Genomic DNA, 15,878 nt, shown 5'->3' with positions numbered 1-15,878 from the left:
GGTGGAGGGTCAGAGAAAAAGAGGAAGACCCCCAACGAGATGGATCAGCCAGGTGGCATCATTGATGGACTCAAGTGTGGCAGCGGTAGTGAGGTTGGCCAAGGATCGAACATTGTTTCATTCTGCTGTGCATGGGGTCGCTATGAGTCGGTTCCGACTCAATGGCACCTGACAACAACAACAACAACATCTTTATATGGATGTATATTTTCTTTCTTTTGGGCAAATACTTAGGAATGGAAGGTCTGTATCACACTGTGTTGTCGTTATTAACTTCCACGTCATCCATTCCAACTCAGAGTGACCCTATAGAGGGTTTCTGAGACTTTCAATCTTTTCGAAGGAGCAGAAAGCCTCATCTTTCTCTTGCAGAGTGGCTGGTGGGCTCCAACCACTGACTTGGTGGTTCACAGTCCAGTCTTTTAAAGAAATTCCCTAAGTATTTCCCAAGGTTGTTGTGCCATTTTTGATCTTCCAACCAGGAAATTCTAGTTGTCCGTAGGGCTTTGTTAACACTTGGTAGGGTCTTTTCCATGTTCCCGATGCTAATAAAAGGAGGGTTCTGAGGTGGCACTGTAGGATTAGCCCTGGACTGTGAACCACAATGCCAGCAGTTCAAACCCACCAGCTGCCCCTCAGAAACCCTATACAGGGTCGCTATGAGTTGGAACTGACTCCAACAACAATAGTAGCACAGAGGTTAAATACTCAACTGTTAATTGAAGGATCGTCAGTTTGAGTCCACCACCTGCTCCATGGGAGAAAACTGTGGCAGATCTGCTTCCGTGAAAAGTACAGTTTCAGAACTCGATGGGGCCATTCTTTTCTGTCCTCTGTGTCACCAGAGTCAGGATTGACTTGATTGAAATAGGTTTGGCCTTAGATTTTTTTTTTTTTAAGGTTTTTATTGTGGATTGAGTGAAAGTTTACAGTGCATATCATCAGTTTCACATTCAACCATTCATATAGCTTGTTTCATTACATTGATTATAATCCCCTCCATACAGTGTTTCTCTCTTTCCTCTTTAGCTTTTTTTTGGGGGGGGGGCGCGGAAACTTTGCCTTTTTGGAATTTACAGTCTCGGCTTTTAGGTAAGGTTTTTACATTTATCTGTGGCTATCCTGGGCTGATGTATGCGATTACTAACAAGCATAACTGAATAATCAGATGAGGGACAGTTTGCTATGTCTGCTAGGTGGCTAAAGTCTGATCCTCAGAGCCTATGATTTGGACGGTCTGCAACGCTTGGGCCCACAGGGACATGAACTCCTGACCGGGTCTGCACGGTCTGCATCAGATTCCCCCTTATTTATTATTTGTTTAAGGGACGCTGCCTCTCTTAGATGGTCAGTGCGAATTCTTCAGTCTTACCTGTCATCGAAACTCATTGCAGCATGGCAATGGCTCTGTCTTAGGTTGCCAAGGTTCCACGTGATCCTTACCCGTTTGGCCTTAGGTTTTAATGTTCATGATTTGAGCATCTTTTTATGTCCTTATTTGCTATCCAGGTGTCTTTTGTGTTTGTGTGTGAAGTTATGATGTTAAATGTCATGGAGTCTGTTCCAACTTACTCCTAACAACCCTGTCCAGGGTTTCCAAGGATTGACTGGTGGTTTTGAACTGCCCACCTTGCAGTTAGCAGTCCAATCTTTATCCTATAGAGCCCCACCAGGATCTTTTGCCATTTTGTATTGTGTTCTTAGTTTTCTTATTATTACATTTTGAAGATTTAAAGAAATATATATTCTTGATACTAGTCCTTTGTCAGACATACAGGTGTGATTTGCAAATACTTTCTTCCGGTCTAGAGCCTGTCTTTTCATTCTCTTAACACTGTCCTAAGGGGGAAAAATCATTTTGATAAAGTCCAAATTTTCAATGTTTCCATCTATGTTGTTGCTAGGAGCTGTTGAATCAATTTCTACTCATAGCAGCTCTGTCTACAGTTTCCAAGGTGTGGCTAGTGGATTTGAACCACTGACCTTGCAGTCCAGTGCATTATCCTGCAGCCCCACACCAGGACTCCATTTATAGCTGGTGCTTTTGTAGTCATATCCAAGAACTCTGCCTAATTTGAAATGATAAAGATTTTCTATTAGAGTTTTTTGTTTTCGGCTTTATCTTCTTTTTTCTGCATGCCTCTGCGACTACTTGAAGGAGTTGTCTACACTTGCTCTGCCCATGGCTTGACTCCATGGCTTCTCTGCCCCTGACATGTTCCCCTGCTTCCCGGATGCCCTCAATTCTACATCCAAATGTCATCTTACCAGTCCACCTGAGGCACTTGGCTAATGTGTTACTTTCCCCAACTTCATTCAACTTTCCCCCAAACCTTCTGGGCTGGGTAGGAGTCTCCTGTGAGAACCATAGCCCCGGGCTTCCTCCTGCCATGGACCTGAGAAGGGTGTTGGAGTTACAGTGAACTGGGTTTATCTTCCACTGACTCCTCCACCACTAAGAGGCTCCCAAGTACATGGCCCAGGCCTCCTCTACCAGTACAAACTTGTCAAGAACACCAGAGGGGGCATGGAAGTCTGGGAAGGTTTGTGGATTGAATGGAGGTGAGAACTCTCTTTAGCTCACACCTGAGCTACAGACGCAACACCCCCCTCCCCCTTGGGTTAAGGGACTTAATTTAACTCTCAGGTAAAATCCCTGTCATGGCTTCTGTTGCCATTAGCTACTATCTTGTTGGTCTGCATGTGTGTACAATGGACTGAAGTGCTGTCCGGTCGTGCACCATTCCTAAGGTCTGTTGCAGATTGGACTATTCTGATCCACTGGGTTTCTATTGGCTGATGTTCAGAAGTAGATTGTCCAGTCTTTCTTGCTTGCTCATCTTAGTGTGAAAGTAACATGAAGGCTTTCATGGATGGTGCTTGTACATAAGGTCGATTGACTGATAATCAAACCCCGGTCTCCTGAATGAAAGGCAAGAATATTGTTAAGTGTCAGTTCCAACCCATAGTGACTCTGTATAGTTTCCAAGGAGCGTCTGGCGGGTTTCAACTGCCTACTCTGCGGTTCAAACTGACCTTGCAGTCCAGCACATTACCCTGCAGAAGGCCCATTATATGGTCATGATGTCCTCTTGGACTTCACCTTGTGACGCTTGCTTCTTGCTGACTGCTGGCCTTCTTTTCATTCCCTAAACACAGCATGCTCCCTCCTGCCTCTCACCCTTTGCCGGGGCAGGTCTCTTTGTTGCTTTTACTCTTAAGAGTCTGATTCAGATAGAAGCTTGAAAGTCTCCCTTTTGGAAAGATCGTCTCCATCACCCTATTTATTTATCTATTTTAAAAACTTTTTATTGTGAATTGAATGAAGATTTACAGAGCAGATGATCCGTTTTACATTCAACGAATCACACACTTCATTTCAAGGATTCCAATCCTCTCAGTGTAAGATCACTTACTCCACGTGCTAGGTTTCTTGTTTCTGTTTCTCCTGAAGTTCAGCCGTGAGGATGAGTTCCGTTCCAGACCTGAAGGGTGACCAAAGACTATAGTGTTGGGGTTCCATTAGTCTCTGTCTGACCAGTAAGTCTGATCTTTTGGATGATTTTGAGTTATGTTCCACATTCTTTCCCATTCTATTATCCAGGACCTTCTAATTGGATCACTTTGAGAGCGGTTGGTAGTGGTCGCTGGACACTGTCTAGTTCTTCTGTCTTGGGGTCATGGAGACTGATGTTCATGTGGTCCATTAGTTCATTGGACTGATTGTTTCCAAGTGTCTTCAATTTTCATCACTCTTTTCTCTGGATGGCCCTTGTTGTTGTTGTTATAGAGTCGGTTCTAACTCATAGTGACCCTGTACAGGGTTTCCGAGGCTGTAAATCTTTACAAAGAGCGGAAAGCCTCATCTTTCTCCCGCGGAACAGCTGGTAGTTTCGAACTGCTGTTCCTGAGGTTAGCAGCCTGATTTGTAATCACTATGCTACCAGAGCACCTCTCGATGGCCCTTAAATAACCGCTTATGAGTTTTTAATATCCCAGTCACTTCTCCCCTAAGTAGGATGTAGAATGTTGTCTTTGTGGATGATGTTATGCCATTCGACCATGTAATTTAAAGGGGCCACTTGGTCTCTAGTTACCATCACTGATTGTGATGACCTTAATGGCACATCTTCACCATCTGGCACCTGCTCATTTGTTGAGGTTAATGGAACATTGGCTTCAGGAGAGTAGGATAGTATCTATTGTTCGCCTCTATTTCCTTGCGGTCTACAGCAGTGCCAGGCACTAGGGGCATTCATGTTGGATGCTGAATGTTGGATACAGTGAATCAGGGCAGGGCTAGATAAACCCAGGTACCCAGCCAGGACTCGTTTCTTGCTCAGACCGCCCTGATCTTGCCACCCAGCCCAGCGCTATTCTGACCTTGGGGGACTTGTGCCTGCCCAAAGCTCAGCCCACCACTGTCCTTTAAGGGTCTTCACCAGGACTTGGAATCCAGTGGGGCAGGAGGAGGGGTTGACACAGGGGATAGCCCTGATGGCCCTTGTCCTTCCTTTATTCTCCAAATGGGACAGATGTCAAGAGAAGGAAAGCCATGTTCAGGGTTACACTATGAGTCAGCCACTGTGAAGACCTGAAACCTATCTCTTCCACTAGCAGTGAACCCCCCTCCCCCAAGTGAAAAGCTAGAGCAGGAGCAGATGCCTTTGGACCTTCCTGACCAGTTTCAAGTCCATGGACACTGCCCGGGAAGGACTTGGTCGAACTGGCCAGGCCCAGGGAAAGAAGACGGGAGAGTGGGTGCATGGCCCTCCACCCCCTGACTCAGGGAGTGTGACGGCGGTGGGGCCTTCCTTGTCTGACGGGCACCGAGTCAAATAGTAGTGACAGAGGGGCAGTGCTCTCCCACCCATGACTCACACCACCACCCAATGGCCTCTCCAGGGGGAACTCCCAGGAGGTTTGGGGACACCCAGTGAAGTGAGGGCCTGTCCCATCCAGGGCCAAGGGCTGGGCCCCTAAAAAGTGGAGGGGTGGCCTTCAATTTGATTCATTGGGTGCTGGCTTGCTGGAAGACAGCCACTGCCTACCTTGGCCGAGGGTAGAGGTCAGCGCCATCTCTGCCCTGATGAGAGTTTCCATTTCCACCTCTGCCTGGTTCTGCTGCTGGCAGGGTTGGGTGTCGCCTGCTTGCTGAGGAAGGAAGTAGACTGGAGCGGGCTGGCCGGGGGCGTTCAAGGATGGGCAGTAATGACCGTGGTGATGAAAATGGTACTTGCCAATGACTGAGTTGTTTGCTCTGGCCAGTCACATTTTCCATTTGTGATTTCATTTAATTTTCATGAGTAGACACAACTATGATCCCCATTGTAGAAGTGAGGGAACTTAGACGCCAGGATAGGTGGAGTGGCGGGTGTGAGATTGGAACCTATGGCTTTGAAGGGAATTGAGGTCCCCGAGCACGCCCTCCTGAGGCAGAGGGGCCTTGCCCTTGCTTTCTTCACCTCCTCCAGGAAGACTTCTCTGGTATCTGGGTTCTCAGGACCTTTGTGCATACCTGGCCTAAAACTGTTTTTTCCACCTTTGTGTCCTGGGCAGTGTGGGTGCTCATGTGGGCAGGGGTGTGTGTTAAAATGAAGAAAAGAACCATTTTTAGAAGCCACTATCTAAGGAATCCTGGTGGCACAGTGGGTTAACCGTTACACTAGTAACCACAAAGTTGGTGGTTCAAAGCCACTAGTTACTCCGATGAAGAAAGATGAGTCTGTCTGCTCCTAAAGACTAAATCCCATAGATTTAGTCTCAGAAACCCTAAGGAGACTATATAGGGATTGCCATGAGTCAGAATTGACTCTAAGACAGTGGGTGTGCTCAGAGTCTACTAGAATGATGCACTATTGGTTTCTGCCTATGTCATGGACTGGTCAGGTTGCTGGGTGAAGCAGAATCTGCATACACCTGGCTGCCTGCCTGAGCTCAGGTGTGGGCACTGCACAGGTGGGGCTCATGGGTCTGGTTTCTTCCTCAGTGGGTGACACCAATGGAATCTTATACTAGGAAGGTGAGAAAGTCCCCTAAGCCTGGGGAAGTAATAAGGCAGTTAGATTGCTAAGGAAAGGTGGGATGCTCTCCTACCCAGGGCTCAGGCAGCTTGACTCACCCCTAAAGCAGCCCCATCATCTTAGGAAAAGGCTGTGAATCGAAGTACTAAGGTTGGGGGCAACCTCTGGCTCAGGAGGGCTCTTCTCCACCTTGTCTACCTCTGAGGGTTTCATGATGTGTAGGGTTGTTGTTGTTAAGTGCCATCGAGTCGGATCCGACCCATAGCGACCCTATACAGGGTTTCCGAGGAGCGACTGGTGAGCTTGAACCGCTGACCTTGCAGTTCAAACGACTTTGCAGTCTGGAGCATTAACCCCCAGTGCCACACCAGGTAGCACCTTCTAAGCCCCCAGCCCTCCAGAGCCTGTGTCCATCCTGAGGAGGACAAAGTACTTCTTGCAGCCCAAGCACGTCGCTCCCTTTGTGTCCTGTCCAGAAAGGCGCCCCAAGAACAAAACAAGCCGGGATCACACAGGTTATTATATATCATGCTTTTAATACAAACTTAAAAAAATCTGGAACAATATAAACTGTACAGATTTGATCAATCTTTTTGTTCTGTTTTTTAAACTAAATCTCTAAACACACCAATGTCCCATTCCAAAATATTGCACAACATTCTGAATACAAAATGCTTGATTGTATTCCTCCTTCACTAAAGAAAAAGTTCATCACCTGGCTCCCCCCCCCAAGCTCCTCTCCACATTCACCTCAATGCCCCCCCACTTCCCATCCCTAGCTACGGAGAAAACTAGAGAATCTATAGCTCACTGCATTGAGAAAAATACATCATTCTGGACGAAAAGTTTACATTCTTCACAAGACAATCCACCTTTTTGATTTGTTCCTGGGAAAATGGGGATAAAAGAGAGGAGGGAAGGGGTAAAAGAGGTTTTATTCTCCTTTTTTTTATTTTAAAGTTTGTTTTTCCTGAAAAAATATCTTTCTCTCCTCTTTTTAAGAAAAAATCTTGAAAAGAAAAAAATTACATTTTTTAACGTTAGAAATATACATATATTATATATACCTCTTACATTTTACAAATGTAGCAAATTATTCCATACAAACGGACACCAAAAAATGTAAAAAATTAAAATTAAAAAAAAAAAAAGGAAAAAGAAAAAAAGAAGTCTTCCTACGAAACCAAGTAAATTAGTGCAGATTTTTTTCTTTTCTTAAAAAATAAAATAAAATTGAAGCAAAAATGCCTAGATCTGAGATAAGACAGACTGAACTGGGTCCAAGATCCCAGCCCTGGAGTCATGCTCCAGAACATACATAGTCCTCATATTTCAAGACACTGAGGGGTTGGACTCCCCTCTCCCTGTATGGGACCTGCTTGGGGAAGTACCTGTGTTCGTGAGTTGGGAGGGGGTATAAGGCAGTAGCCAACCTTTCCCAGAGAGCAGCTATCCGCCTGGGCCTTTTACCTATGTGGGAGCTGAGGACATGGGAGAGGGGGTCCAGACTGGGCTGGCCCCTGAGAAGTTTAGGGGACAGCGGGAGCTGGGCCGAGGAGCCAGGGCATTGCCCCGCTGGGGGAGGTAGAGCTGGTGCCCAGAGCGGAAGTGGGAAGGGGCAGCAGTATCTGGGCTCGACCCACTGCCACAGTAGTTGCCTATCTGGAGTCACTGGGGAAGAAGGGTTGGGGCGGTGGGCCAGAGGCCATGTGGCCTGCTTGCCAAAGCGCTGTGGCATGGAAGCTGGCCCACTAGGGTAGGGGGAGCCGGCTCTCTGGCAGAGAAAGGAAGCGAGTGTTCTTCTAGAAGTCAAACTCAGCAGGCAGGATGGCTAAGCACCTGTCCAGCCCAGTCTGACCAGGAGCCCACTCCTCACAGCACAAGGCCCAGTGGGGTTGGGTTAAGAAGTTCCCGCTCAGACAAAGGGCACGAGTGGACAAAATGATCTACAAGCAAGACTCAAGAATTCACTTCTAGGCTCTAGGGCAGGCCACCACAGGCACCGACCAGCCCCGTCCCTCCCACCCCAAGGTGCTCAGGGGAGCAGTTTCCACCCTGGGTTAAGGACGCACAACAGGAGGGTCGAAGTCTGGGGACTTCTCTTAGGCATTAGACTTGGGTATTCCCTCAGGCTCTCAGAGGGATCCTTTATTTTTTATTTTTGGTCAAAAACAAACAAAAGTGCCAATCTCTCTGCAGTCTGGAAAACCAGCTCCTCCTGCAGTGCGTCCCCCGGGAGTGTCTCAGGCTCAGCCAGTCTTGCTTCCTGGCATCTCGGATTCCCAGTCTGGAGAGCCCGACCCCGAACTCACAGAGAGAAACACTTGTTGCAACCCAGAATCACATCCAAAGTGGGAGTTTCACATGGCTTGGAATCTTTTTAAAAACAGGGCAAGAAACACACACATGCACGCACGCACGCACGCGCACACATTCCCCACCTCCCACCCACCTTAGGCCTGAGGAAGGGGCTGCTTGGGAGAGGCCACATGGATAGGTGGATGGGTCTGGCTCTCTCCAGGCCCTCAAGCAACAGTGTGGGCCAGGTGGGGATGGTGAGGCGGGGCCACAGGACAGAGATAACAGGAATTCAACTCAACAAAAGTGCGCCCCTCCGCAGTTCCAGGCATCAGCTCTACAGGGAAGGTGTTGAGTGGCCAGTTGGCGCTTCCTGGGTTCCAGACCTGAGAGAGTGGTGGCTGGGGTCAGACCTGTTGCGGTGGCAGTGCCCAAGAAGGCCCGTTGAGGTTGGATGGCTTGGAGTGAGAGGCTGGCTGGATGACAGAGGAAGTGTTGTAAGGCCAGCCTCTCCTGCTCCAGGGAGGGGTGGGCCCAGAGATAGCAGTTCCTTCCCTGGGAGCCTGGATACACCACCCATACTGAACCAGGTGTGTAGAGGATGGAGAGGAAGCCGGAGCAGCGATTTACATCTGGACCATTCTTAGCACAGGAAGCCACTAATTCAAGATGTTATGTAGAAAACTACATGTAAAAAAGAAAAAAATTAAAAGAAGAAATATAAAACCCAAACCAATCAAATCCATCAGAAGCAGGCAGGAAAGTAGTAGGGGGGTTGAGTTAAACAGAATTCAGGGCTTTAGGAGCCCCTCCCACTTCGTGCCTGGGCTGGATATCTTTCGCTTCTAGAAGTGAGAGAAGATTGGGACGCTTTTTTGTGTATTTCTCTTTTCCTCTTCTTTTGGCCTTTCCATTCCTTTCTCTTTCCAGTGGTCCTGGGCTCCTGGCCTCGTAGCTGGGTGGGGTCAGTTGGCCAGCACCACGGGCTGGAAGGGCTGGCTGGGGTAGGGCATGGTGTTCAGGTTGTAGCTGAGGCCTTCCACGAAAGGTGTCTTCTCCAGAAAGAGGCTGTTGGAGCCCCCTCCAAATACCTGGGCCACATCGAAGGTATTGCTGTTGCAGGTGCCAGCCCCAGTGCCCCCAAAAGGGGCTGAGGTGCCACTGCCCTGGCCATCGACCCCATCAAAGAACAGGCTGGGTGAGCCACTGCCATTGTACACGAACTCCTTGGCATTGGGTGAGAGCTGGGATTGTGGGGCCGGACTGGCTGTGATAAAGTTCAGCGAATGCATAGACAGAGAGAGGTTCTTGTGCTTCAGCAGGTTGTTGGTGGGCGAGCGGGCCAGCCGAGGCTGCTGCTGTGGAGGCTGCTGGCCACTCCCCCCACTGCTGGCTGTACCCCCACCGCTGGCTGCCCCGCCACCCTTCTTCATCTTGGTGGAGCCAAACTTGGTAGCAGCGAAGGAGGCGGTGGTGAAGGTGATGGGCTGGGCAGAGCGCGGGATGAAGGTGGGGCTGGGCGACTGGCCGAAGGATGGTGATGGGGAGTTGGACAGGGAGCTGTCCTGGCTTCCAATAGGCACGAAGACCTGGGCCTCAGGGTTGAAGCTGCTCTTGATCTCCTTGTCCAGCTCGGGGACACCACAGCCCTCGCTGTCATCCAGGTATAGCACTTTCACGGCTCCCTTCTCCCCAATCTGATAGGACACCTCAAAAGGGTCAATCCAGACGCTTAGCTCCTCAGGCACATTGGCCCGCACGTCCTCCACTGCCAGGCCACTCCGCTTGGCGGCCAACTCCACCACAGGGTCCACGGTCTCCCCAATGTGGACACAACGGAAGCCCGAGCCCTTCAGTGGCTTATCAGGATACCAGTGGCCTTCATACTTCTTCTTTAAGAGTCGTTCTAGCTCCTCCCCAAACAGGTCTGCCCGTCGCCGGGGCAGCTTGTTATACAAATATGAGATGATGAAGTTCAGGGCCACTTTGATCTCCAGCTGCATGGTTTTGTCTTAGGCAGAGAATTGGCGCAGGGCACGTGCACAGGCTACAGATGGTGGCAGGAGATGGAAGGTGGGCGGCCCTGGGCTCCAGACAGCTCTGGTGAATGAGAAAGGAGAGGGGCACCATGAGTAGACATACAGAGAGCCTGTGACAGACAGAAAGATTACTGACTGCAAAGGAGCAGGACTAGAGACCAAGTTGGCCTCATTTCTGGTCCCCCAGTGGCTAGCATAAATAGTGTGACTGTAGGCAAGTTCTTTTCTTTGAAGCCTTAGTTTCCATATCTGGAAAATGGGCTATCGTGGAGATGAAGTTGGTTTGAAGATGTAAACTGTATCATGCTAAACTTGGCATGTACTAAGTACCGGATAAAATTAGCTCTATTTTCAGGTAATGCTAAGGAGTTGTGGTGTGGCCCTGTGGGCTAATGTGTCAGACTGCAAAGTCGTTGGAACTGCAAGGTCGGTGGTTCAAGCTCATCAGCTGCTTCTTGGAAACCCTATACAGGGTTGCTATGGGTCGGAATCGACTCGACAGCAGTTAACAACAACAAAGAAATAGGGGGCTGTCTGTAGTTCTCACCACTTTTGAAAGTTTAGGGCACTGTGCAAATGACACACACACACACATACATACAAATCAGCTCCCTACTTCAGCTGAAGAAGGGCAGGCTCTGGTTAATTGTCTTGGTAGAGATGGTAGACACAGGCCGAGAACTAAGCTAAGAATCTTTAGTCTTCCTTCTCCGAACAGGAAGTGTTGTTATTGTTAAGTGCTGTTGAGTTGGTTTCGACCCATAGCGATCCTGTATACGGTTTCTGAGAAGTGGCTGGGGAGAGCTTGAACCTTAGACCTTATGGTTCAAACAGACTTTGCAGTCTAGCTCATTAACCCACAGTGTCACACCACAACTCCAGAACAGGAAGTAGCACTGCCAAATCTGCATCAGGGTATGGACCCGAGTTCCATTCAGTTTGTCCTCTTGGACTCTGGATGTGTGTGTGCCCTCTTACTCAAGGCTGGCATTTCCATCTAGAGGACCTCCATGAATGGAGCATCCCCAGGAAGGAGTTAAGGTCTGTCAGAACCCAAGATATGGGCCAAAGGTACCCAGGCTTCCCCCAGGGCTACCCCAGAAAAGTACAGAAAAGGAACAGCAGGGCTGTGGGGGCCACCCAAGCATTTGCAGCAACACTGGGCGGGGGGGGGTGTGTGGGAATCTCTAGTTTCTGGCTAGAGTAGAGGTAAGGAAGGTGGCAGAGGGTAGACATTTTCCATCCTCCACAGCCTCCAGCTGGGGACCAGCATCACTCAGTCTCCTAGGCTTGTCTGACCACCTGTCCTCGGCACCAGCTCAGCTTGGTCAAATGTTTAGAGAGCCCAGGGGAGAAGGCAGCTGAAGATAAATACTCAGACTGTTATTTTGGGATTCTCTCGCCACCAAATCCCATGGAGGTCAGAAAGAAAGATGATCTGTCAGGTTCTGAGAGCCAGTGATCCTAATCTCTCACTTTCTCCTAAAGGGTGGCTTCCCAGGCTCATGCTTATAGGGAGAGGAGGAGGAGGGGCGGGGGGTGGGGGGAGGTGGGAACTGAGCTGACAAAGGCTGCCTCGGAGGGGAAGTAGGTCCAGAACATGTTCCTGGCTGGATCTCTGGGTGCGGCTATGCTACTGAGCTCAGCCCCAGATAAGGCGGATCCTTGATCAGTCAAGGGCAACTGCCCTATGAAAGCCTTGGGCCTGGATTTTGATTCAAATTTCTGCTGGATCCAATATAGAGTATCCTAGGCTTGTGAATCCTAAGTTTTCTGAACATCGTCCCCAAAATATTTTCGATCAATCGCAGAAAGAGATCCCTGGGATAAATGTATCAGAGAGGGTGCCCTGGATCAACCTGAAGGAGTTAAAACCAAAAGCCTACACCAGTGGCTAGACCAAGTCCAAGGTCCACCTCAGGAATGAGGAAACAGACAGGGTCACATGGGGAGGAGGCAGCTGAGGGACTCCTCTCTCAAGCCCCCCATAGCATTCTCAGGACTCCAGAAAGCCTCATCTCCTAGCCTCCATCACAGATCGCATCTCTAAGTTTCTTCAAGTGCACATTCTCATCACTCATCAATCCCAGCGTCCTTCAAAGTTTGGAGAAAAGAAGAATGGGAGAAAGACTAAGGGGCTCTCTGTTAATAATGATTGAGCTCATCACCATATGGAAGTTAGCTATCAGGACAGCAAACCTCTTAAGGAAGTTTAAAAGGACCACAGCTGTCCACTAGAGGAGTCTGACAGAGGAGACAAAAGAACTGTCAAGAAGGTTGGCACCAGTGTCCATAAAGGAGGCTCGAGTTGAAAACTGTACTTTCAAAGCGATCTTGAAAAGTAAAATACAAACACACTCATATGACACCCCTCCCACGCCAGCACAGGGCCTCTTAAAGTGTGCCTCTCAATATGACACCCAGTCTAAAGAGCTTCTGTGCCCTTCCGGGCCTCCTCAAAGTTTGCACATGATTGCTTTCAAGTTAACCTCCTTTGAACAGTTCAGTCCTTAACATGGGAGCCTTTTAAATGTAGGCCAAAGCCACTGGGTTAATAAGCCTCCCACCCCCAAATACAATGGAGCCACTGTATCACAGCCCTGCTAAAATCTGCAGCATCAGCAACTCAAGCAGTACTCCAATTTCTACCTCAGTGATACACTACCGCACAAATAAGGAAGCCTGTAATGCCACCTTCACCTCTTTAATTGGCGAACAGGCTAGGCCAGATGGCTGTGGGGTGGGACCGCACAAAAATGGCGGACAACCCAAAGGAGATTTTCTGCTCTATTCGCTCAGGTTCTAATTCTGACTTCAAGAAGCTTCTGGAACAGAGGATTAAAATGTTGGGTTTTGTCTTATCTTTAGCTAAAGAGAGGAGGGACCATTCAGGTGAGTTTGTTCGTTCTTTTTGAGGCTGTGAACAAATGCTAGAGCTTATATATAAAATATTCACGGAAACGTGGTAAGATTAGAATACTTAGAAAGAAGTACTCTTCAATCAAGGAACAAATGATTTCATTTAAGTGGGCCAGAGAGGACTTGTGAGATTTTTTTCAAACCCTGAATTATACACAAAAGATCAGAAAGGTAGTTTAAAAAAAAACCCTGCAAAAGTGAGATTAAATTCTGTTCAATTGCATGAAGAATCTTATTCCTTCTTCACTTGTTTACCTATAAGCAACTAAAATATAAACAAAAGTACAAAGTTAAACCTCGTTTCAGATCCCTTGTGTTGACTTGTGTTTTAATGGACCTACGCCTGGAAATCAACAGAGATGGGGGGAGGCAGGCGGGCCACTGGAAGAAGTGATTGAATAAGACAATACAGATTCCAGAGAGACCTGACAAACGAAAGAAAGGTTTTAAAGAAAAGGAAAATTTAGTATAACCAATGGGGTGTGGGGGTGGGTGGCGGGAGAGAATAGTGATGAGGGAATTTATCAGGCACCAAACCAGTACCGATAAAAATAAGCTGTCTTAAAACACCTCAATCAACCTACAATCAGCCACAACCGGATTCACTGGAGGGTTGAAGAGAAGAATTTGAGGGGGGTGGTAAAGAGGAGTTGCTCAATTTGAACAAGTGGGTAGACAGGAGTGTCTGGACACTGCTAAGGTAGTGAGAACCAGACTCAGATTGGCTGGCAGGGCAGGACTGGGGATGGGCCGCACCCTGCAGGTCAGGGGGTGGTGACCCAGACCTGTGGGTGTGAGTTGACTGATTTTCATACTGACTGACTACACCACCCCACCCAAATCTCCTGCCATCTCCCTAAAACATAGACAGGGCAAGACAGGGTGTAACTACAAGGCGGCTCAGAAGCCAGATTTGACAGCTCCCCAAGGAAGGCCAAGAGGCTGGCGGCAAAGCTGCGCTCTGCACGACGGGAATTGCAGTCCTCAGCTACCTCAAACTCAAGTTGGAGCAAGTGACCTACTTTCTCTGTACACTGCACTTCCCTGAGTGCTTTGCGAGGGTTGGGCTGGCTGAACTACGCATGCTCATTAAGGGGAACAGGCCTATGGTCGGAAGAACAGAGGAAAAGTTTCCGATGCACATGCGCGCTGGGACAAACAGGCGCTCTCTGCCACCCCATACATTTTATAGAAATTCTACCTGTAAAGGCCTACTCCCCATATGGCACCACCCCACCGTATTCCTGCCTCTGCTTCGCCAGGAGGTGAACTTGTCCTTTCCACATCACTACTGTATTAGAGATCTGCTTCTAATGGGTTTTTCATGGGTGAGGGGGTGAGCGGGCTAGATAGGTCACGTCCCCTCCCACTCCTGAAACCTGAATTCCGTGGGTCGGGCTGTCTCTAGTCGGGGTTGCAGTAAAGACAGTGGATTCTAAGGGAAACGAGTCTTTTCACTAATGCCCGTTGGGCTCAGCTCCAGCATCCCCAAGGGCCAAGAAAGGCAGGAATTAAACCCAGTTATCCTGTCCTCTCAGCCAAAGAAACTCCCAGTTAAGCTGTAGGGAGGCGCCGGCTGGCTATCAGAAGGCCCAAGGCCTTCTTATCCAAGTCTGAATACCCAGACCTGGGGGAGGGAAATGCAGAGAGGTTCCCAGGCGGGGTTCTCCTTTGCCAGGTAGGAAAAACGTACATTTGTCATCTGACTATCTTAAGAGTATTGAAAATTCTGGGCTTGTGAAGTCTCCTCCCACTGCAAGGCCTCCTCTCAGACCAGACTTACCAGCTCCTTGGCAAAGCTCCCCATGGGGTGCTAAACCTCCCTAATCCTTCCTCCTACACTGCAGCGTCTCTCCACCTATGCTGAAGAGGGGGATGGGCCAGGCGCCCAGGGAAGCAACGGGGGTGGGGGGTGGTTTCTTCTGGGAAATCAGAGTCCGAGGGACCCACTTCTAATCTAGGGTGGGTGGGGGCAATGAGAAACAGAGAAAGGTTAGCTGGTTCTCAAGTTGAAAGCTGCTGGGGGGGGGGGTTCTGGTTCCTCCTGGGGGTGGGACAGAGCCTGCCCGCAGCCTTCTTCTCTGGGCCTCCTCCTGCCTTCTCTCCCCAGTCAAGGGCACAGTCCACCCCACGGAGCGGAGGGGAGGAGATTAGAGGAAGGCTCTTCCTCCCAGGCACCGCACCAGGAACCTACTCCTAGGTTTTGTTCGAGGGGGTACGTCTCCCCGCCCCCCACTCCATTTTCCCCTACCGCAAGGAAGATAAAGAGCCCAAGCTAAAATGGTGAATCGTGGTTCGGCGGCCCGAGGTTGGTCACCATTGGATGATGGTTCGGGTCCCATCACCAAAAAAAAAAAAAGGGGGGGGGGCGGATTCCTCAAGCTCCAGGGAGCCAGAAAGAAAGCCTGTTAATAATGACCACCCCTTTCTCCGCACACGTTAAGCAAAGCAGAAAAACAAGGTCTGGATCCCCTCCTTCCTCGGATGTATTTAAGTGGTAAGGTTTCTATGGGGAACAAGGAAAATCTAGCCAGTCTCTGGGATACGACGAGTTGGAGGGTGGGGAAGCACATGCACCCCACACAGGAGACTTGGATCT

General features: G+C 49.1%; 1 protein-coding gene across 1 annotated transcript; it reads right to left on the bottom strand.

Moving 5' to 3' along the window:
- Positions 1 to 9,207: 9,207 nt before the first annotated feature.
- Positions 9,208 to 10,361, bottom strand: TOB2 (transducer of ERBB2, 2). The gene has a single exon (XM_006866872.1). The coding sequence runs from the start codon at positions 10,322 to 10,324 to the stop codon at positions 9,287 to 9,289; it is 1,038 nt and encodes a 345-aa protein (XP_006866934.1). The 5' UTR covers positions 10,325 to 10,361; the 3' UTR covers positions 9,208 to 9,286.
- Positions 10,362 to 15,878: the final 5,517 nt, after the last annotated feature.

This window comes from Chrysochloris asiatica, unplaced genomic scaffold (genome assembly GCF_000296735.1).
Source record: "Chrysochloris asiatica unplaced genomic scaffold, ChrAsi1.0 scaffold00097, whole genome shotgun sequence".
Lineage (NCBI taxonomy): Eukaryota > Metazoa > Chordata > Mammalia > Afrosoricida > Chrysochloridae > Chrysochloris > Chrysochloris asiatica.
This window is presented reverse-complemented; position numbering and strand designations above follow the sequence as displayed.